Source organism: Eschrichtius robustus, chromosome 5, assembly GCF_028021215.1.
Source record: "Eschrichtius robustus isolate mEscRob2 chromosome 5, mEscRob2.pri, whole genome shotgun sequence".
In the NCBI taxonomy this organism is placed as follows: Eukaryota; Metazoa; Chordata; class Mammalia; order Artiodactyla; family Eschrichtiidae; genus Eschrichtius; species Eschrichtius robustus.
The window spans coordinates 78,557,589-78,580,761 of NC_090828.1; the positions used below are offsets into that span (position 1 = coordinate 78,557,589).

At 40.1% G+C, this 23,173-nt stretch overlaps 1 protein-coding gene across 1 annotated transcript in view; it reads right to left on the reverse strand.

Moving 5' to 3' along the window:
• Positions 1 to 23,173, reverse strand: part of FMNL2 (formin like 2) — a 311,812-nt gene that overhangs the window by 93,223 nt on the left and 195,416 nt on the right. The window contains 3 exon segments of the mRNA XM_068545113.1: positions 329 to 412; positions 9,712 to 9,788; positions 14,716 to 14,796. Coding sequence (XP_068401214.1) covers positions 329 to 412; positions 9,712 to 9,788; positions 14,716 to 14,796 — 242 coding nt within the window.

Sequence of the window (23,173 nt, forward strand, 5' to 3'; positions counted from 1 at the left end):
ACAATATATCATATACCTCTTCCAATAATTGCTAGAGTATTCTACCATATGGATATACATAACTTGAGCACTAAAGAAAGCACTTCTTTTTGAGATAAGCACTCCTCTAAGGGTGATTTTACTCCCCTGTTTTATTTCTGCCTTAAACGCATTTCTAACAACAATTATGTGATTTGCTTTTAGTTACTTGAATATAAACAAACCTCCTTAAACCTTACCACATCTGCTTCTGGGTGTCTCCCCTCAGTGTGGTACCTAATTTTACCATTGAGATGCATCTTCTGTGACCACATAAAATTTAAAAGGAAACAAGCCAAGTTCTACTTACGTTACTGCGTATTGCGCAAATGACAGATATTCTACTAGAACATCAAGACCTTTATTTTCTTCATTCAGAAACTCTCTGACCCATCTGTTCAAAAAAAAAAAAAAAAAAAATCATTGGCAAAGTTCATCGCATGCTCTACCATGAAAAGGACACAGTGAAAACTTGTTTTTTTCCACCAGAAACATTCACTGCCTGAAATAAACTATGGAGTAAGGCCTAGACTATAACACATGAGGTAGGAGCTTTTAAATAAGGCAACTAAGAACACCATAATATTTCAGCATGAGCGACGAGGGGTCAAAAAGTGTATGAGTGCCTTCCTTGTATTTTACTGCTTAGGAGACTGACGATAACCTGTAAGAAACTTTCTAAAACAGGAACTTGCTAACTGTCCTTTTTTTCCACCATAATTGATCTGGAGCCTGCTTGTTTAAGGAGCCAAGACTGCACGGGGAATCAGGCAGACTAGGGACATGACAACATAACCACTGAAATCCAGGCCGGATTCCAAATCCACATTCAACTCCTTCTTGGCACACTAAGCTGTAGAAAACACTCAACTAGCCAATGAGAGACCAGTGTTTATGGGCTTCTGGAAATTCAATAGGGATAATGACTTGCTTAATTTTTTCCATGAATGTTAAAACCTTTTAAAAAGTCGCAGGCACCACACACCATCATCAAAGCCAAGACGTGACAAATACCATGCTTTTTAAAATTCATTTTAAAATGATACCACTTTGCATTTGAATGGTGGATCTGAATGCAGTTCACTGAGAATGTTTACACATTTTTATTTGTTCATAACAACACCTAGAAGATGGAGCAGAGTGGTCAGGTACTGAGGATAAACACCTGTTACCCCATGTCACAGATTTCCTCCAGGACATCCACCTTCAAAGAACATGTGATACCCCATCAAGCCTTCACTGGGTTGGAAACTCCAAGAAGTAATAAGTAAAAAGCTGTGCTATTCTATCACAGAAATGAATCTTGGGGTACATCTGCCAACAGCATTGCAAAGTGGCTGCTTTCCTCCAGGAATACCAAGCCAACAAGGTCCACCAGCTATGCACACGATGGCTCCTACGGAAACCAGTTTTGAGAGCTATTAGAACAACAGTGGGGCAATTCTACCCTGTGTCTTTAAGGATAAGCAGTCCCTTGAGGTTTCTGTCTTCAAGGAAGGAAAAAAACCTGGTGGATTCAGAATGCCTATTTTAAAATTTTTGTTTTTAGGGGGATTTTGTGGTTGTTGTTTGTTTTATCCTCCAGCTCATCCTTTCTTCTAGTCCTATCATCTGCATAATGTAACCTCAGGTCTTCAGGCAGTTCCAGAAGACAGTAAGGTGGAAAAAGTAGATAGCTTGCCTCGTACTTCCCCCAAGTGCCTCAGGCAGGCTGTGACAAAACGTATGCACTTAACATAGCCACGTGTAAGTACATAACATTTAATCTAAAAGAGACCTAGGATGGGAATAAAGACACAGACCTACTAGAGAATGGACTTGAGGATATGGGGAGGGGGAGGGGTGAGATGTGACAGGGTGAGAGAGTGTCATGGACATATATACACTACCAAATGTAAAATAGATAGCTAGTGGGAAGCAGCCGCATAGCACAGGGAGATCAGCTCGGTGCTTTGTGACCACCTAGAGCGGGGGGATAGGGAGGGTGGGAGGGAGGGAGACGCAAGAGGGAAGAGATATGGAACATATGTATACTGATTCACTTTGTTATAAAGCAGAAACTAACACACCATTGTAAAGCAATTATACTTCAATAAAGATGTTAAAAAAAAAAAAAAGAGAGACCTAGGGAATTCCCTGGTCATCCAGTGGTTAGGATGCCGTGCTCTCACGGCCAAGGGCCTGGGTTCAATCCCTGGTAGGGGAACTAAGAACCCACAAACCGCGTGCCCCCGCCCCCAAGAAAAAGAGAGAGACGTAGAGTGGAAACATTGGCAAAGAAAACACTACCTTTTGGGTCTCACGAAGTGGCTTTGTTATGACAGCTGACCAGAACTAAGGGGATGGCTATTAGGAGAGGCTGAAGTTTCATTTCACCACCACCACATACACGCTCTCACAGCATCTACTTCTAGATCCTTATTTTCATTTGATTTATTTTAAATTACTCCCGATATGGCTAGGTCTCAGAAGACACTGGACATTTTTAAGTGCTGATAATTAAAAGCTTAGAAATGGTAAAAAAAAAAAAAAAAAAAAAAAAAAAATGGTAGGAGACTGAAGAAAGCTAGAACTCACTATCAAATCGGATGACTAGCTGTGCTCTTGAAATTCAAGCCTCTTAGCCTCTCTGAGGCCTCTCCATTGGTTGGATCTATGGGTTCTGACTGCATAATTTAAACTAGCCCTCCTTGGTGGCTGCACAAAACCACAGGGTCCAGATTTTTCAGAGCAATCTTGGTTTCACATATTCTATCTCAGTGACCCATAAGAACACTCTAATTTAGGAGTTGAGAAAAACAGCCATTATAGTTCCTTCTGGCTGATTTTCTAGACACTGCCTCTAAAATGTAGAGATGGTCCACGACATCCTAAGGACCTGCTAGCACCTTCATCTCACTTAGTTTAGCCACAAACTGGAGAGAAGGCAAATGACTCATGGATATTAAAAAAATAAAAAAGAGGAAGGAAGGAAGAAATGGTAGGAAATAGCCAAATACAGTCAGAGCTACATATCTCTTGACTCAAAGTACTAATATGCATATATTTTGATGCAGTGATAAAACCTATTAATTGGCTTTTACTTCAATTTAGCACCCTTATCAGTGCCCCTGCCCTGACTTGCTGACTTTGAGTGAAAGCGCTTTAAAAATAAATTTCAGGACTTCCCTGGTGGCGCAGCGGTTGAGAATCCGCCTGCCAATGCAGGGGACACCGGTTCGGGCCCTGGTCCGGGAAGATGCCACATGCCGCGGAGCAACTAAGCCCATGAGCCACAACTACTGAGCCTGCGCTCTAGAGCCCGTGCTCTGCAACAAGTGAAGCCACCGCAATGAGAAGCCCGCGTACCGCAACAAAGAGTAGCCCCCGCTCGCTGCAACTAGAGAAAGCCCACACGAAACAGACCCAACGCAGCCAAAAATAAAATAAATAATAAATAAATAAAACCTTACTTTTAAATTAATTAATTAATTCATTAATTAATTTCCAAGTGAAAGTCAGGAGCCGGCTGCTCCGTTCCTAAAAAGTAGGAGACAGTGTAACACGTCCTGCCTTTGAGAGGTTTAATTTCATTTTTAACCTCTTTTTCTAAGCTGTGAGATCTTCCCTGGGTCTCTGATCTGGCCCAAACCCCTGCAGGTGGTTTGGGAAAGAATAAGATAGAGATCCATCACAGCTGACTGCCTTACCCCATTTGTCAAGTGGTATCAGGTTAGTAAAGTCATCTCAGCCAAAAGGCTATGGATTACAAGAAAAGAACAGCCTTCACTCTTCCTCTTGTCCTCTCAATCCCTATCCCTTCTTCACTTAGGATATTCTGTATAGGAGAAAACAGAGGCGAGAGTGAACTTCTGTGGAAATCAAATAGGTAGAGATGAAAAAAGGGCAACTTTCCAAGCAGTATCTTTAATCTAAAGGCATAAAAAAATGGATGCCCCATTCTGCAGATTTATGTACATGATCATGACATGTCATAAATGGAGGGTTCCTATAGTAAATTTCCATTTTCACCTCTGCGCATGCTACACACGCTTTAATATAGTGCCAATATACAAACAGTTTCAAATTGGGTGATTACAGGTTTTGGAAAGTAGAATTATTTCTGACTCTGACAGCATGCATCACTTACTGAGTACCTCACAGATTCGATGTAATTACCATATGTTGTAAATTTGAATTTACGCAAATTCCAAATCAACTGCTTAGGAGCTGGAAGGCACAGTGATAATGAGAAATAGCTCTGGAAAAAAAAAACTTATTCAAGGAAGGGCTCGAAATGCAAGTGCCAAGAGTTACTGTTTTACTGTAGACAGGTCAAAGCTTTGTTTCCAAATTGCTATTGTTTTCTCTCTGCCTCCCAAATCTCAGAATCTCATTGTTCTCATCTAGAAAATAAAGTCTCAAAGGACATTAATGGCTTTAAATTTCTAAGATCAAACAACAAAACAGACCCGAGACACACAAGATGAATGGACAGATGGTGAATTCCCTCTGCCAGTTTCCTTTAGAGAGATACTACAGGCATCCAGTAGGAACTGCAGTTGCTGACAAATCATGAAAAACAAATCACAAGAAGCGAGAGATAGAAGGTAAACATCACTCAGATCCATCATCAGCTACCAAATCTATTCTGTGAGACAGCATCTCAAACTGGTTCTCAAAGTATAGCCCGTGGACCACCAGGGGTCCCTGAAACCCTCTCAGGGGTCTGTGAAGTTAAACCTATTTTCATACAAATATTAAGTAGTCGCTTTTGTCACTGTGCTGACACTTGCACTGATGGTACAAAAGAAATGTGAATGAAACTGCTACCACCAAACAATACACCTTTTTATTGTATTCTTCACCCCAAGCACTCGGAAGGGGAAAAAAAGTCAGCTTCACTTAAACCTGTCCTTAATGAAGTGCTAAAAATTACTGACTTTATTAAAGCTTGCTCTTTGAATATACGTCTTTTTAATTCTCTGTGTGACAAAAGGAAAAGCCCACATATAGCACTTCTGCTGCCTGCCCAAGCACCACGGCCGTCTTGAGGAAAAGCACTGGTGCAACTGTTGGAGCTGCAAACTGACCCAGCCATTTTCTACATGGAATGTCCAATGACAGACACATTGTGGTTATTCTGTCTTGGGTATTTGGCAGATATTCTCAAAAGTGAATGAAGTGAGCCTGCCATTTTCAGGAAAAGAACTGACAATATTTTTTGTCAATGATAAAATCTGAGCTTACAATCAAAAAAATTAGAATTTTGGAACACTTATATTTACCACCACGAGTCTGACAGCTTCCCAATACCTAAAGTAAATTCTGATGACACTGGTGATTATTAACAAACATGATTGTTTTTATATTGTAGAATAAAATGTGTTGATGTTTGAAAGATCAGGATAACTCAGTGAAACAATATTTTTCAAATGATTTTTTCATGATGTTAAGAAGTATGCATGGGTAGAAACACCCATTCAAAGTGAAAGACAGCACAATGGATTTTAGTATTGACAGAACAGAACACAAAAGCTCACTGGTACGGTTTCAGATTCTATCAATACATTGCAACTAACTTTAAGAAATTACCATCTTTTGGTGTAATATCAAAGAATAGCCACAATTATCTGAAATGGTTACTTAAAAACTCTTCATTTTTCCAAGTGTGTATCTGTGTAAGGCCAGGTTTTCTTCCTATACATCAACTAAAACACATCATAACAAATTGAACGCAGACAAAGATATGAGAATCCAGCTGCCTTCTATTAGTGAGACAGTAAAAAGATTTGTAAACGTGTAAATCAATGCCACCCTTGTCACTAAATTTTTTTTGCTTTGGAAAATAGTTATTTTTCATGAAATATGTTATTTGTGCTATATTATGTTTATTATTTTGTATTTATATATTTACATTAAATATTTATTGTTAAATAAATATTAAATTTTATTAAATAAGCATATCTAAAATTTATCAGTTTAAATTTCCAATATGGTAACATTAACAGATAAAACCCACATAAAAACTTACTGGGGCTCAAAATAATTTAAGACAGTAAAGGAGTCCTGAAATCAAAAAATGTAAGAACTGCTGGTTTAGATAACAGGCTTTAGATTTGGACATCTCCAGGTTCAAACCTCAGTGCTTCTCAATTGTGTGGACTTGAGCAAGATATTTAATTGCGGACTCTCAGTTTCCTCATCTGTAAAATGGAGGTTCAGAGGAAAAGGGCAATAATAAAAAGATTTCTGGAAGAAATAATACATCTAACTTACCTAATACAGTGCTTAGTAACAAATACAGTGTTTAATAAATGCCTAAATGGTTATGATCTTGAGGACTTCCAAAAAGCACCATCTAAGGATGAATTAATCGTAGGGTAGCTTGAGGCACACATACACGTGTTAAACCCCAGAGAAGACACTCACTGCACATTCCCCAGCATCTTCCTCCTTCTACAGATCTCCTCCTCTCCTTGCCAACTTGCACCTCCTGCCTGTCACCTCACGCCCATTCTTCTCATCTCCCCCACTGAGATACAGTGAAGCAAGCACCTTTCAGGACGTCCATGACCTTGCACTCAGGATGAAAAGTAATTTTCCATCATAATAGGCAGTTTTACTCAAATGACCTACCTGCAAGGAGGGCGAGCCTACACCTCAGTTTCATGGACTAACACCCGCCAATCTGTCCCAACCGCCAGCGCCTCTCGAATCTTACCACCCCACATCCAAGACATCCCAACGCCCGTCTCCCAGGAGAGCACAGCCAAGCCAATGTGCTCTAACAGTGCTCAGCTCCCTTCAAGGGTATTTCAAGTCATCGCAAGGGCTTGCATTAGTCATAATCCAATTCTCCTTGACTGTTACAGTTCCTAAGAGTAAGTGAATGAGATTATTTCTAGTCCAATTCTTATTTCAATTTGGCTCCCCCCAAAAATTAATTATCTTTCTCACATGACTGTTCCATTTATAGAGTTTTAGGCTGACCCTTTTGCTTGACAAAGCTGTAGCTTGGAATGTCACTTCAGCAAAGCCCCAGATTTTAACCTTGGAATGCAAGCATATGCCAAAAATAATTTTTTTTAAAGACAAGTAGATTTTAAATGTAATTCTTCCTTTTAATTTCTGCAAATCATAAACTCCTAGGTAACAGGGTCCTTTTAGACAGAGAAGATAACATTCTCTGCATGGTTTTCCTTAGGGATATATTACACAACACTGTCCAATAATTATTACATATAATATTATTTTCAACAAGCATAACAACAAATAACAGCTATCATATATTGAGAGTAATTACTGTGTATTAAACCCTGTATTAGGTCTTTCATAAGCTATCTCATTTAATCCTTACAACATTCCTATTAGATAAGTATTATTATCCTCATTTTATAGATGAGAAGTAAACTTAGGTCACATGATAAATACAGAGAGTTTATGTAACTTACTTAAGTCTAATAACTGATAAGGGGGCATGGCAAAAATATGAGCCAAGATCTCTCTTTCCCTAAGGAAAATGGGCACCCAATTACCTTTCTAATATGGTACCCCAAAGAGTGCAATAAAAATCTAAGGATTCCCTATGCAGCACCTTGCATTCCCAGAATTCCTCACTGTAGTAATTGATTACTTTCACATTATTTAGTAATTCTTCAGAAGTTTTCCCAATCAAATACGGTCAAGCCAGTTAGTTTCCATCAAGAAAAGTCCAGGTCAGGTTTGGGTTTTCAGGACAGGCAAATCAGGTCAAATTCCTGGTGTGTGGTTTCACTCCATATAAGGTTATGCCAATAATTGGTTTCATAGAATCAGACAACGCACTTCCATGAATTTTTGTGCTGCTAAAGCCAAAGCTTTCCAAGTGTCTCACGTAGGTAGTAGACAAGGGGAAACTTCAGCTGGTGAAGATGAAAGAAATGCAAGAATCTTTCAACATGCCTAGAGTATCCTAAACAACAAACCACTCCAACTGCTTGCAGATTTGCACTGGCTTCCACCCAACCAGAGCTCTTCTACTCAGCCAACTTTATATTGGAAATGATCGTCTTGCCTTGGTATTTGATGGTCAATTTCACATTATTTCAGCAATGCTTGAAGAAATGCTTTTTGACAATTTGTAGAAATCCTGGCTGCAGCTCATGCCACCATTTTCAGTCAAGAAGAAGTGCCAAGAGTATGGGGTTGGACCCTACCAAATGGAATCTAGCTCCTGATCCACAAATATTGGAAAGTATTTGAATTTCCTAAGCTTTGGATGCCCAGCTATATTAAATCACCACCACTTTCACCCCCAATAGACAAACCTCATTGTTTTGATCCCAGAGTCCCGATTATCTTATTTCCTTTCAAGGAAAGAGCTGCCAGATTAGGCTAGATAAGAAAAAGAACATCGCATTTTGAACAAAACGTCTGGCTGGCTCTACAGCTGTAGACTTTGTGGAAGTCTCTCGCCTTCTCTGGTCCTTAATTCTTTTAATTTGTAAAACGAGGGTCTAGGTAATCCTAAATTTCTCTTCCAGTTCTATTTTCATGACACTCTGATCCACTGTTCTATAGCCCATTTTCTGGGACAAGGGTGATTATCAACCTTAGGTTAGAATCAGTTCATTTTCCAAATATTTCATTCTCAAGGTGCCAAACATGTGAAATTATCCTTAAGGAAATGAATATTCTCACCCAGGCTATGGAGCTATAAATTAACTTTGCATTTCTATGACTTTAAAAAGCTTATTCTGAAATAACTGCAGAAAATAACCATTTGAATGGCTTATACCAAACATACTCAGAAGTAGAAGTAAACTGCTACTTAGGTAATTATTTTACAAAGACGCTGAAAAACAAAAATGTAATATATTTGTAAAACTTCATTTCCAATAGACCTATCACAGGGGAAAATTCTAAAAGATCCAAAGTCTACAGTCTTTCCCTTGCAAATCTCAAAGAATCAAAATCCAGAGGGGTTAAATGATTGCCAGATGTTAAACAGGTACTTTAGGAAGAATTGAAGCTGTAAAATAAAATACTGACACCATTCTGCCTTAGAGAGAAACCTTATTTGAAGGTACTGTACAATTCTGATGATCTCAGGAGGGAGAGAGTGTGTAATGAAGTTGTACTTGGCTTGAGGCAAAGCAACCATGCTGTTGTATGAAAAACTCTTCGAAATGCTTAGTGCAGAGATTCCCCAAACTTTACTTTCCAGTGCGGATTTACATTTCATGGTCCTGAAATTTGGGGATGTAGGAAGCAGAGACTCAGAACAAAGTATCTAAGTGCAAGGGGGTATGTCAAGTGACACCACTCCAGCTTCTGTCCCCTTCTGGCCAGGGAATTGAGAAAAGAGTGAAGCAGCTTCAAGTAACCAGGTCAAAGACCTCCAGGGAAGGCTTCAAGATCTTCCAGGATCTCAGTCTACATGACTTGTCGGGGGTTCCTGACTTCCCAGGGAATCACTATACACACACCATCACCGCATCCAAGCAGAGAACTTTACAATTAGTATAAACATCCCAAATCAAGGACTGTCTGTCCTGCTTCTGATTCTTGTACAGTGAGCAATTTAAGAACTAAAACAAAGGTTCCACCCATCTAAACCTCAGTCTCAACTTATAACAAACAGTAAGGAAGCTTAATTCTTTGGATATGATTCAGTCACTTTGTAAAGTGTCCAAAAGCTTTAGAGCTAAAATGTTCAGTGGGCACACTTACCCAATATGGTTGGTTCTTAAAGAAATTTCCAGTTCTCTTAGCACTTGTGTGGACTCTTGAACACGCCGTCTGAATTTCTATAATTCAAGAACACATATTCTCACAAAACATATTTTAGCAAGTGCTATAACTGCAGCTTACTTGTAATAAGTTTAACAATATGAAAATATCTCTGCTTCTAAAGTGGGCTTCTCACACATTTCTTTTTGCAAAGTGCACAAATTTTTCTCATCGTAACCGTCAGCTTATGTGAAAGGACTGGGGAAAATGACTTATTTCATGTACTAAGTGTCTCTGAGTAAGTAGCTTATTTTTTTCCCTACCCCACAATACAACAATACTCACTGACATACCTATGTTGGGGTCCCTAAAATCACCCGTTTCAATGATTCGCTAGGGCTCACAGGACTCAGCATGTAATTGTCCTTGCCGCTAGGATTTATTACAGCAAAAAGATGCAAGGTATAATCACCTAAGGGAAAAGGTGCGTGGGGTGAAGTCCAGAGGAAACCAGATACAAGCTTCCAAGAGTATTCGCCCATAGGAGTCATAAATGACAATATTCGTGAAATGCTGTCAACCAGGGAAGCTCATTAGACACTTAGTGCCTGGGGTTTTTACTGGGGGCTCATCACTTGAGCACTCTCTGCCTAGCACATACCAAAAGTGCAGCCTCCCAAAAGGAAAACCGGCATTCCGCATAAACCATGTAGTTGGAATCAACAGTTTGGGCACAGTGAGTCATTATTAACAGGGAATTCTGGGAACTCTCCCGAAATCCAAGTCCCCAGTTGCCAACCAAGAGCCAAACTTGCAAGCAGGCCTTTCTAAGGTGGCAATCTCATACCTACTATGCTTGTTCTTTTCTGCATGACCTCACGTGGAAGGTCCCTCCTCTAGACACCTCCCTTCTACTTGAGGAATGTCCTTCCTCATTCCCCTGCCTATCAAAATCCCACGTGTCCTTCCAGAACTCCCTCAGGTCTCCCTTGCCCCAATGAATCCTCCTCTGATAGTAAATGTACTCATTTCTCTATCCTCTCGACTCCAAATAATCTCCAAGGAATCACTGGGTTGCACTGCACATGAGTTCTTTGGAACACAATTTCCTACAAAAATATTTCTCTACAGTCACTAAAGTCTTAGGCCAGTCTGGAAGAAGGCCATTTGATATGCAATGCCTTCTGAGAAGAGTTCTATGCTCTCTGTGCTAGAGACCCAAACCACCTTCAGGTTACACTGTTTTCAGGAAAAGCCTTTGAGAATCCTGGCTCAGGATGTTAGGGATCCTTCTCCTCTGCTCCCATGACTGCAGAAGGAACAGGGTCATCCAGCTCCAAAGACAAAGGCATCCAAGGGCAGGAAGGACAGGAGGAAGGTTAGAAAGGAGGATTCTGGGATGTGGGGAGGGGAGAGCCCTGCCACAGGCAGGCCCTGGTGCCCCAGGGAAGACTGGACCCCTGCTCAGCACTGACGGGCTCCTGCTACCCTCTTCTCTTCTGGAGGCCCTTTACTTCTCCACCAGCTGCTTCTCACCAGAGCAAAAAGTCTCAGTTTCCCCGACTGCCATTCCTGAAGCACCCAAAGACCTTCTCTGGTGTGTAGCATCCGCGATATGTGAAATAAAAGCATCCCTGATGCCAAGAAAAAAGAGAGCCACCCCCTCTTTTGTCAAGAAAGGCTTAAGAAACAACAAAGAGTCATCCATAGGTTGGAGGGACATCCAAGCCCAGGGCTTCCTAGAGAGCCTTCCAGCAATGAGGACTGCCAGTGAGGTAGGGTCTATGGCCGCACAGCTGAGGAAACCATTTCCAGGTGTGCCGGATGCTCCAGAGGGGCCAGTCCCATGTCAGGGTCACAAGTCTTGGGCTGTCTGCACATGTGGCCTTTAGGAAACGACTCAGCATTCCTAGCTATGCATTATGCATAGTTCTGATTCGTTCCCTGCAGCCTGTGCTGGTTCCCTAACTGAGCCTTATGCTTCCTCAGGGCAAGGTCATCCCTCACATACACTGTGAGCTACAAGGGCATCCAGTGTAGCACGGAGGACCTAACAGAGTTCGAAAGAGGATCTGCCGAAGGACTAAGAGGCATGTATCAAACCAAAATAACTCAAAACACTGAGATAAGAGAGGCGACAACAAGAGCAGATAACATTTATTAGGCTTTACTATGAGAGGCACTACACTTTTGCAACTGCAGGAAAACTGAGGTAGAACTAAACTGACTTCGCCCTGTATTCTATTCTCTTGGCAACCATTTGAATTTCAGCTGGTGGACTTTGGACTGCAGAGAAATCTTGGCATCCACTTCCCTAACACATGAACAACAGCTGCCAACACTCTGCACTTGTACAACGCACCCAGAATGCTTTAAAACACTTCAAAGGGAAATCGTGCGACTGTGGGAACCAGCGAACAAGAGCTGGGTACCACTCATTAGCAGCGTTCACCCTTCCCCCAGCCCTCTCTGTACACAGCAGGCCCAGGGAGGAGCCCACGGAGACAGCTGAGCCCTGGAGACCCGTATAATAGGGTTTCTTTTACAACTGCAGAGCCCACAGAGGACCAGACTCCTTTCTTCATGGCCTGTCACCTCTCCCCATGCCAGACATGAGCACATCCCCCCAAAGCACAGACTGAGAACCTCCTGGTATTAAATAAGGAGACTGGTTTGGAGAGATATCTAATTTAGGCTCTTCCTTCCCTGCCCTACAGGGTTTCACTTAAAACTACTTAGAAGAAAATCGAAATAGAAGATGCTTAAGAAATTTTTTTAGAAGACAGCAAATTAAGTATCTTCAATTCAATGTGAACAAAAGATTAATGAATGAAGTGCTTCAGGACTCCAGATGCAGTTAAGGGTAAACTGCTCAGCTTAGACTGTCTGGATAAAATGGAAAGCCTGATTGGAAATCTCTTTCTCCCTGCCTCTAATTCAGCTGAGAATCGTAAACTCATTTTAACTGCAAGCCATGCCTTACTCCAAGCAAAATCTCCTTTTTTCCAGGCTTTATGCATGACAGTTATGGTGAGTGGAACAGATCATTTCCTACTGCCAGCTCCTGACAGAACTCTTAGTAAAGCAGGGATGGTTGATCCAACATCCACTTTATTTTTTTCTGAAAGCTGAATGACTGATCTTGAAAGATGAGGCTCAGGCCAAACACGGCCATGCAGGTGAATACACACGGCTAGGGCAGAGATTTCAGGAATGAAGGTCAGCCCAGACAGACACCCTTTGTCTTGGGCCTCTTTATGAAGTTATTTGCGAGGAAGCAAAACACTTTCTGAGCAGCTGATCTGTTGTTGCTGTTCATTTTACATTTTACATTCCCAGGAATAATTGTTCCGAGGAAGAACTGGGACTGGGCCAGGAAGAATCCACCTCTTCTCTCCAACCATCTTCCTCCCCACGGGGCTTGGGGCTGGAGTCTAAGAAGCACTCTCTCGGAGTTTATGTATTTTCCTTTTTTAAAGAATTCGACAAATGCTGAGATAATTGTCAGGGGCTGGGACATTGAGTATACTCTCAGTCTTGTGTACGAATACGGCATTTCTGCCAGACTCAGCTCGGGATGAGAGTGCCTAATCCTGGGTCTGAGCTGTCCAGCCAGAAGGTTTACGAGTTGGGGGATTTCTGAAAATATTTCTCATACAGAATCTTGCTGCCCCTGTGCAAAAGAAATAGCCTGGGTTTTTTTTTTTTTCTGGGTTGTGTTTTGTGTATATGGGTATGCCTTCCTTTAACCCTCTCTAATGTGATGAAATTGAAAGGTGCTATATCGTTGGGGAGGGGGACAAGAAAGAAACTAAGAATTAAGCAGCTGTCTCACTTAGCACACCTGACAGAAGCTCTTTTAAAAAAAGGAATGTGTGTGCCGTAGTTACGAGGAGGGTATTAGGATACTTTGATAGGTACATTCTTAGAAGAGGAGGCTATGTCACATATGGCGCCTAGGCAACAGCAAAGGTCCACAAGCCATTTGCATCATCACTCCTAGACTTCGTTTCCGCCTGTCTGCATAGTAACTTACAGGACAAAGGGCCAGGAAATGTCCAAAAGGAAATAATAGTTGTTCTCCTTTACTTGACTTCTTTCGGCGGGGGGTGGGCACAGTGTTTAGAATGTAAGCAGAAGATGCAGAAAAAGGAGCTTAAAAAATATATCTCAGAGCCAAGAGCCCTAGAAATAGCGGCTAACTAGGAAAACTGTGCCTTTCTGCTCTTATGAGTCACACACTGAAACAACAGAGGGAATTCAGCTCAAGATATTTTCAGGGCAGTCTTGAAAGCAGGAGCTGTGGAAGGTCAACCGAAAAACAAGTGCTGTCTGGTGACTAGCCCTTTAAACATCTTGAGCAAGGGCGGCTCTGCCCTGAGACATCCCAGGACTGATCCAGGCCCCAGGGCTGTGCCAGGCTACATGCTTTACCACAAGGCATCAGTTTAAACCAATTGTGTGGCTGCACAAAGCAGGGCTTGTTTGTAAAAGGAGAGAGTCCGCTGAGAATGGAATCAGCTATTCTCTCCTTACCTTCTTGGGGCCAGGGGCACGGCTGGGGCGGGGGAAGCCGCTAAAAGCATCAACACAGGATGTGAGTGCACAGCTGGGATGACAAAGCCCCAGTGATTTTTCAAGGTCTCTGGAAATGCACCAAGGCATGAAAGACAAGTATTCCCTTTGCTAGGCCTATTTTTCTGGGGCCCTGAACACCTCTGGACTGAACCTACCGCCCTGTGTAATTGCAAATGGCAGCAACTCAATAACCATCAGAGGTACATGACTCCCAACTCAGGAAAGTACTTTTAAACACATTCTCAAGCGAGGATGGCTTTTTTCTTTGTCTTTTCATGTTGTCCGGCTCCAACAACTCCAAGGTTGTTTTCCCAGAGGCTCCGGCAGAGGCTATAATGGAGAGAAAGGAAGGTCTCCTCCAGGGCAGGAGGATTCTGCCTGCTAATGAGGAAGCAACAACACAAAGTGGAAACAAATCCATCTTACCTTCCGGGTTACAGCTGGATCCAGATAGCCTTTGAGCTTTTGAATGTAAGTATGGGGAGGGTTCTTCACCTGGAATCGTTCCTGCAGGAAGCACGAAAGTAAAGTAAAAAGCATGAAAGCTCTGAAGGCATGACGGTCAGCCATATTCACACAGATTTATACTGCTGACCCAAAGCCAAAACGCATCTGCCGCATGACCGTGGCCCTGCAAAGAGTCACTGGTTTTGAATCTTTACAGTCGATGTTCTTATCCCCTCTTTGCCTACGAGGAAACTGAAACTCAGAGCAGATCAGTCCTTCCCTAAGATGATGCAGCAAGTCAGGGGTACAAGTAGATTCAAACCCATGTTCGCCCAACTCTAGAGTCTGACCTGCTTTCTCGGTGGGGCTCTGCAGCTCTCTTTCTGGGAATAATGTTCTGCCCAACCTGTGTTCAGGGACCTCTTTTAGCAGGTCTTCCATCTATTGCATATTCTTTGAATATCTTCAGTGTTGGCAAATCTTTTTCTTTTGAATATTTATTTTATCTTTGAAAATACCAAAAATTTGTCTCAAACTAGATAAAACTAATTTGATTCAAAAATGAGTAATGAGTCTATTGCTCAGAGACTGCGGTGAGTGTGTATTTGTGTGCATGTGTGTGACCATTAAGGTGTTCCTAAGGCAGTTTCCAAATCAGAAGACTTCAAGGTATTGTGAACAAAGGCACAATCATTGAAATAAGCATATAATATATATATATATATACACACACACACACACACACACACACACACACAAAAAACACATATATGCCAAGGTGATATTTGAATGTAGATTGGGGGTGGGGCCCATGAATCTGCATTTCTAACAAGTTTCATGCTGACACTGTGGATGGACGGACCACACTTTGAGAAACTCATGCCCACGTGTATCAGGTTTTACAGACCATAATGTCCAAAGCAGAATAAGCAGGAGTAAGCTGGGCAAAATCCAAAGGCCCACACTATAGAATGGAAAGTACTATATTATAGTCATATAATGATATATGACATTCTGATAAAAAAGAACACACTGTATTGCATGGTTCTATGTGGATGGATTGTTGAGACAAAAAAGAACAAATGATTTCTTTCACAAAAGAGGCAAAATTAAATATTAACTGTTAGGGACACATATATAGGTGGTTTATTCACACACACACACACACAAACACACAAACACACACACACACACACAGACAAGAGGTGGGGGAGATTTGCATTAAAATGATAGTCAAGGACCAAGGAGGGGGAAGGGAAATACAGATTGATCCTGAGAGGCCGGCAATGTTCTCTTCTGACCCTAGAAGTAGTTACACGGATGTTGGTTTTATCTTACTTATTATGCTATTCTTAAGTTTCACAACCTTTCCTGTATATACACTATATTTAACACACCAAAAAAGTTTACATAAAGCAGCCCCAAAAGGAAAAAAAAGATTTGTCATGAAATCAGGACAATTCTTATCAGGTACTTTTCTGCATACAACTCAAGAGATGTTTTCCTAGTAATTCTTTTTAACCTGATTATTGCTTATGCCAAAATGGAATTTTTTAGTATTTCACAACACTGACAATTGGTCAGTATGTTAAGCGTTTGTTTATCCCATATAAATTTGTATTTCTCCAATACAAGGAACCACAACATTCTTCCCAGTCCACTCAAGCCTTGCTCACTTACAGACTTAGAAATGCTTAAGATCGTCCTACTATTATCAAAAGATCATCTTGTTAGTGAAAATATACATTTTATTATTGTTTAATACTACTCTAAAATAAAAGAAAGTGGCTTAGAGTGAGACCAATACTTCCCCTTTATTTAAAAATGATCATGGTAAATTTCATAGTATACAAACTGTCTCTCAACGGAGCTGTTTTAAAAAATGGTCAGCTTATTATTTCTAATTATTCCCCCAACTTTCTATCCCACAAGCAATTTCTAATTAATGATTCACGCATATTCAACATCTCTGGTGCCATCACTGTGTCTATGTATCAAGTCCTAATTTTTTTAAACAAACACTATCACTTTACTAAGGGATCAGATAGGATCCAATGGCCACAGGGTTTTAGCAATAGCCCAGCTGAGGGCTAAAATAATCACAAAAAGTTCCCCAAAAACTGAACTGACAAGCTATCTATAAACCAGTTACTATTTCCAACCTTGTGTATGAAAACAGCTGATGCCAGAGATATACTGGGATATAAATAAAATGCTTTTTAATAATACAATCCAATTACCCCAATTTTTAAAAATCCCATGACAGAGACAACTCAACCTGTGCTCCATTCTACTACAGCAAATACTACCTACCTCCAAATATAAAGTTCCTAACACATGAAACTCAATGAATTTTAACTGTGGCTAATGCAGCATTTGCTTGAGGACCTAAAATTTGAAATCTGTGGACAGTTACTGAGAGATTTCTAATGTTTGTTCTTGCAGGCAATGTCTTCACACCATAAGAGCCATATTTATTCCTTTAAAAATAACAAAATTTAAGTAATTCCCTGGCAGTCCAGTGGTTAGGACTCCACACTTCCACTGCTGGGGGACTGGGTTCGATCCCTGGTCAAGAAACTAAGATCCCGCAGGGCACATGGTGCAGCAAAAAATAAATACATAAATAAATAAAACAAAATCTGGATGACTAGCATATAGAACATATTGACATTCACTCAACTAGTAAAATCCCATTTTTGACAGTCATAAATATAGCTTTCTCTGTTTCTTACTTAACATTGTGGTCACCCAGAGGGGCTTTCTCAAATAGACACATTTGCTGGTCCTGCTGACTTGATTAATTTCCTTATAATTAATCCCTTGAAATTATGGACAAGGTCTAAATTTAATAAACTCACACTTTTTCAAATGTGCTTAGCATTTGCTGTTGTGTTTTAGGCATTTTTTCTTCACGTGTTTGAGTAACTTACTAACATATTTCCAAGAAACAGAAAATGAAGAAAACTGATGCTTTAAAACACATCATACATCGTAGCTACTTCTCCAAAAACTGCACCTACCTCCAGGGATTCAAGTGAAACCCTTATGGAGGAAAAATACAAAGCCCCAGCTATTTTCCTAAAACTTGGGGGTTGCTTGTCTAATCTCAAAAGGAGCTACTGTTTGAGTTATAAATCCAGCACCTGGCGCACCAAACCTTTTCAGTCTGTCTGTCTTCAACATGGCCATCTGCACAACAGAAACATTTATCGGAATACACTGGAGAATTCCAGCACCTTGCCAAAACATTTATTTTGAAGAACTCTGGATGGATTATTGGCATTATACTTATTTAAATTAATAATTTTTTCCTCTAAGCATTAGAATTTTAGGTTTTTCACTGAAACCCAAAATTGCCTTGGCTTCTGGGACCGCTTCATATCCCACGTGCTATCTTCAATAACTAGTTACCATCACAGCAAGATCTTTTTTGATCCACCTCCTAGAGTAATGGAAATAAAAACAAAAATAAACAAATGGGACCTAATGAAACTTCAAAGCTTTTGCACAGCAAAGGAAACCATAAACAAGACGAAAAGACAACCCTCAGAATGGGAGAAAATATTTGCAAACGAATCAACGGACAAAGGATTAATCTCCAAAATATATAAACAGCTCATTCAGCTCAATATTAAAAAAACAAACAACCCAATCCAAAAATGGGCAGAAGACCTAAATAGATATTTCTCCAAAGAAGACATACAGATGGCCAAGAAGCACATGAAAAGATGCTCAACATCACTAATTATTAGAGAAATGCAAATCAAAACTACAATGAGGTATCACCTCACACCAGTTAGAATGGGCATCACCAGAAAATCTACAAACAACAAATGCTGGAGAGGGTGCGGAGAAAAGGGAAGCCTCTTGCACTGTTGGTGGGAAGGTAAATTGATACAGCCACTATGGAGAACAGTATGGAGGTTCCTTAAAAAACTAAAAATAGATTTACCATATGACCCAGCAATCCCACTACTGGGCGTATACCCAGAGAAAACCGTAATTCAAAAAGACACATGCACCCCAATGTTCATTGCAGCACTATTTACAATAGCCAGGTCATGGAAGCAACCTAAATGCCCATCGACAGACGAATGGATAAAGAAATTGTGGTACATATATACAATAGAATATTACTCAGCCATAAAAAGGAACGAAACTGAGTCATTTGTTGAGATGTGGATGGATCTAGAGACTGTCATACAGAGTGAAGTAAGTCAGAAAGAGAAAAACAAATATCGTATATTAACGCATGTATGTGGAACCTAGAAAAATAGTACAGATGAGCTGGTTTGCAGGGCAGAAGTTGAGACACAGATGTAGAGGAGAGACATATGGACACCAAGGGGGAAAACTGCGGTGGGGTGGGGATGGTGGTGTGCTGAATTGGGCGATTGGGATTGACATGTATACACTGATGTGTATAAAACTGATGACTAATGAGAACCTGCAGTATAAAAAAACAAACAAACAGAACAACTAATACTAAACTTTCATTGGGTTATTTGTATGGAAATATGTTAATATAAATGTTTAAAAAAATAAAAAATAAAAAAAAATAACTAGTTACCTGCTTGTTCAACATCACTGATAAGGGTAGCTTAATCAGATTAAGCCCCTAACTTGAGTTAGGCTATATAGAAATATTGTTCTTAGGGATAAATCATGGTGATATGTCAATAGGGATGGATAAGCCATCTGAAAGAGCTTTAAAAATACAAATTTCTTTCAAAATACCTAATCATACAGCATCACCACCACTCTGACCTCTTGCCATTTATATCTTTGTGTGACCAAACTTTCTTCATGAAATGTTTCTGGATGGGAAATAAAAATGGCTTTGAGGGTTTTAATTATTCTCCAAAAACATTCAAAGAACGAAGCCCAAAGCCATTTCTTAACATTCAGGACACTATGCTGACAAACTGCACTGAAAGAAGCGTGGAAGGAAAGAGAGGGGGAGAACAGACTTTAATATCTTCATGAAGCATCTGTGTCATTTGCAAACAGTTTAATAAATTAGAGTGTTAGGAATTCAATTTCTCTGGTAACGACCAGAAAACTTCTTCTCATTGCTAAAAGCGACTTAATTTATACAGGCCCAGGAGCACAATTACCCTTGCATCTGGGGCAGCACTTCTTGTTTCTCAAAGATTATTAACTTATCTTTTAATAACACTTTACAGTTTACAATATTCTTTAGGCCTCTTAACTTACTCAAGCTTCCCTATCTGCCAAGCATATGTAAAATTCCATTTTATAGATGAGGAAACTGAGGCTCAGAGAGTAAATGACTTGCCTTAAATTTCACACTCACACACACATATACACACCCACACCACCCCCACTCCCGATCAAGGATTAAAACTCAAGTTTTCTGACTCTCTAATCCTTGTTCTTTTCACTACACTATAATAAGTGTACTCATCTTGCTTTTGATAGAGTAAGTTTTTATTTTTTTTAACATCTTTATTGGAGTATAATTGCTTTACAATGGTGTGTTAGTTTCTGCTGTATAACAAAGTGAATCAGCTATACCTATACATACATCCCCATATGTCCTCCCTCTTGTCTCTCCCTCCCACCCTCCCTATCCTACCCCTCTAGGTGGTCACAAAGCACCAAGCTGATCTACCTGTGCTATGCGGCTGCTTCCCACTAGCTATCTATTTTACGTTTGGTAGTGTATATATGTCCATGCCACTCTCTTCGTCCCAGCTTACCCTTCCCCCTCCCCATGTCCTCAAGTCCATTCTCTACGTCTGCGTCTTTATTCCTGTCCTGCCCCTAGGTTCTTGAGAACCATTCATTCATTCATTCATTCATTTATTTAAGATTCCATATATATGTGTTAGCATACGGTATTTGTTTTTCTCTTTCTGACTTACTTCACTCTGTGTGACAGACTCTAGGTCTATCCACCTCACTACAAATGACTCAATTTCCTTTCTTTTTATGTCTGAGTAATAGTCCACTGTATATGTGTGCCACATCTTCTTTATCCATTCATCTGTCAATGGACACTGAAGTTGCTTCCATGTCCTGGCTATTGTAAATAGAGCTGCAATGAACACTGTGGTACATGACTCTTTTTGAATCATGGCTTTCTCAGGGTATATACCTAGTAGTGGGATTGCTGGGTCATATGATAGTTCTATTTTTAGCTTTTTAAAGAACCTCCACACTGTTCTCCATAGTGGCTGTATCAATTTACATTCCCACCAACAGTGCAAGAGGGTTCCCTTTTCTCCACACTCTCTCCAGCATTTATTGCTTGTAGATGTTTTGATGACGGCCATTCTGACTGGTGTGAGGTGATACCTCATTGTGGTCTTGATTTGCATTTCTCTAATGATTAGCGATGTTGAGCATCCTTTCATGTGTTTGTTGGCAATCTGTATGTCTTCTCTGGAGAAATGTCTATTTAGGACTTCTGCCCATTTTTGAATTGGGTTGTTTGTTTTTCTGATATTGAGCTGCATGAGCTGCTTATAAATTTTGGAGATTAATCCTATGTCAGTTGCTTCATTTGCAAATATTGTCTCCCATTCTGAGGGTTGGCTTTTCGTCTTGTTTATAGCTTCCTTTGCTGTGCAAAAGCTTTTAAGTTTCATTAGGTTCCATTTGTTTATTTTTGTTTTTATTTCCATTTCTCTAGGAGCTGGGTCAAAAACAATCTTGCTGTGATTTATGTCATAGAGTGTTCTGCCAATGTTTTCCTCTAAGAGTTTTATAGTGTCTGGCCTTACATTTAGGTCTTTAATCCATTTTGAGTTTATTTTTGTGTATGGTGTTAGGAAGTGTTCTAATTTCATTCTTTTACATGTAACTGTCCAGTTTTCCCAGCACCACTTATTGAAGAGGCTGTCTTTTCTCCATTGTATATTCTTGCCTCCTTTATCAAAGATAAGGTGACTATATGTGTGTGGGTTTATCTCTGGGCTTTCTATCCTGTTCCATTGACCTATATTTCTGTTTCTGTGCCAGTACCATACTGTCTTGATTACTGTAGCTTTGTAGTATAGTCGGAAGTCAAGGAGCCTGATTCCTCCAGCTCCATTTTCCTTTCTCAAGATTGTTTTGGCTATTCGGGGTCTTTTGTGTTTCCATACAAATTGTGAAATTTTTTGTCTAGTTCTGTGAAAAATGCCATTGGTAGTTTGATAGGGATTGCATTGAATCTGTAGATTGCTTTGGGTAGTATAGTCATTTTCACAATGTTGATTCTTCCAATCCAAGAACACAGTATATCTCTCCATCTGTTTGTATCGTCTTTAATTTCTTTCATCAGTGTCTTATAGTTTTCTGCATACAGGTCTTTTGTCTCCTTAGGTAGGTTTATTCCTAGGTATTTTATTCTTTTTGTTGCAGTGGTAAACAGGAGTATTTCCTTAATTTCTCTTTCAGATTTTGTCATTAGTGTATAGGAATGGAAGAGATTTCTGTGCATTAATTTTGTATCCTGCTACTTTACTAAATTCATTGATTAGCTCTAGTTTTCTGGTAGCATCTTTAGGATTCTCTATGTATAGTATCATGTCATCTGCAAAAAGTGACAGTTTTACTTCTTCTTTTCCAATTTGGATTCCTTTTATTTCTTTTTCTTCTCTGATTGCTGTGGCTCCAACCTCCAAAACTATGTTGAACAATAGTGGTGAGAGTGGGCAACATTGTTTTTGCTCCTGATCTTAGAGGAAATGCTTTCAGATTTTCACCATTGAGAATGATGTTGGCTGTGGGTTTGTCATATATGGCTTTTATTATGTTGAGGTAGGTTCCCTCTAGGCCTACTTTCTGGAGAGTTTTTATCATAAGTGGGTGTTAAATTTTGTCAAAAGCTTTTTCTGCATCTATTGAAATGATCATATGGTTTTTATCCTTCAGTGTGTTAATATGGTGTATCACATTGATTGATTTGCATATATTGAAGAATCCTTGCATTCCTTGGATAAACCCCACTTGATCATTGTGTATGAGACTTTTAATGTGCTGTTGGATTCTGTTTGCTACTATTTTGTTGAGGATCTTTGCATCTATGTTCATCGGTGTTATTGGCCTGTAGTTTTCTTTTTTGGGGACATCTTTGTCTAGTTATGGTATCAGGGTGATGATGGCCTCGTAGAATGAGTTTGGGAGTGTTCCTCCCTCTGCTATATTTTGGAAAAGTTTGAGAGGGATAGGTGTTAGCTCTTCTCTAAATGTTGGATAGAATTCGCCTGTGAAGCCATCTGGTCCTGGGCTTTTGTTTGTTGGAAGATTTTTAATCACAGTTTCAAATTCAGTGCTTGTGATGGGTCTGTTTATATTTTCTATTTCTTCCTGGTTCACTCTCGGAAGGTTGTGCTTTTCTAAGAATTTGTCCATTTCTTCCAGGTCGTCCATTTTATTGGCATAAAGTTGCTTGTAGTAATCCCTCATGATCCTTTGTATCTCT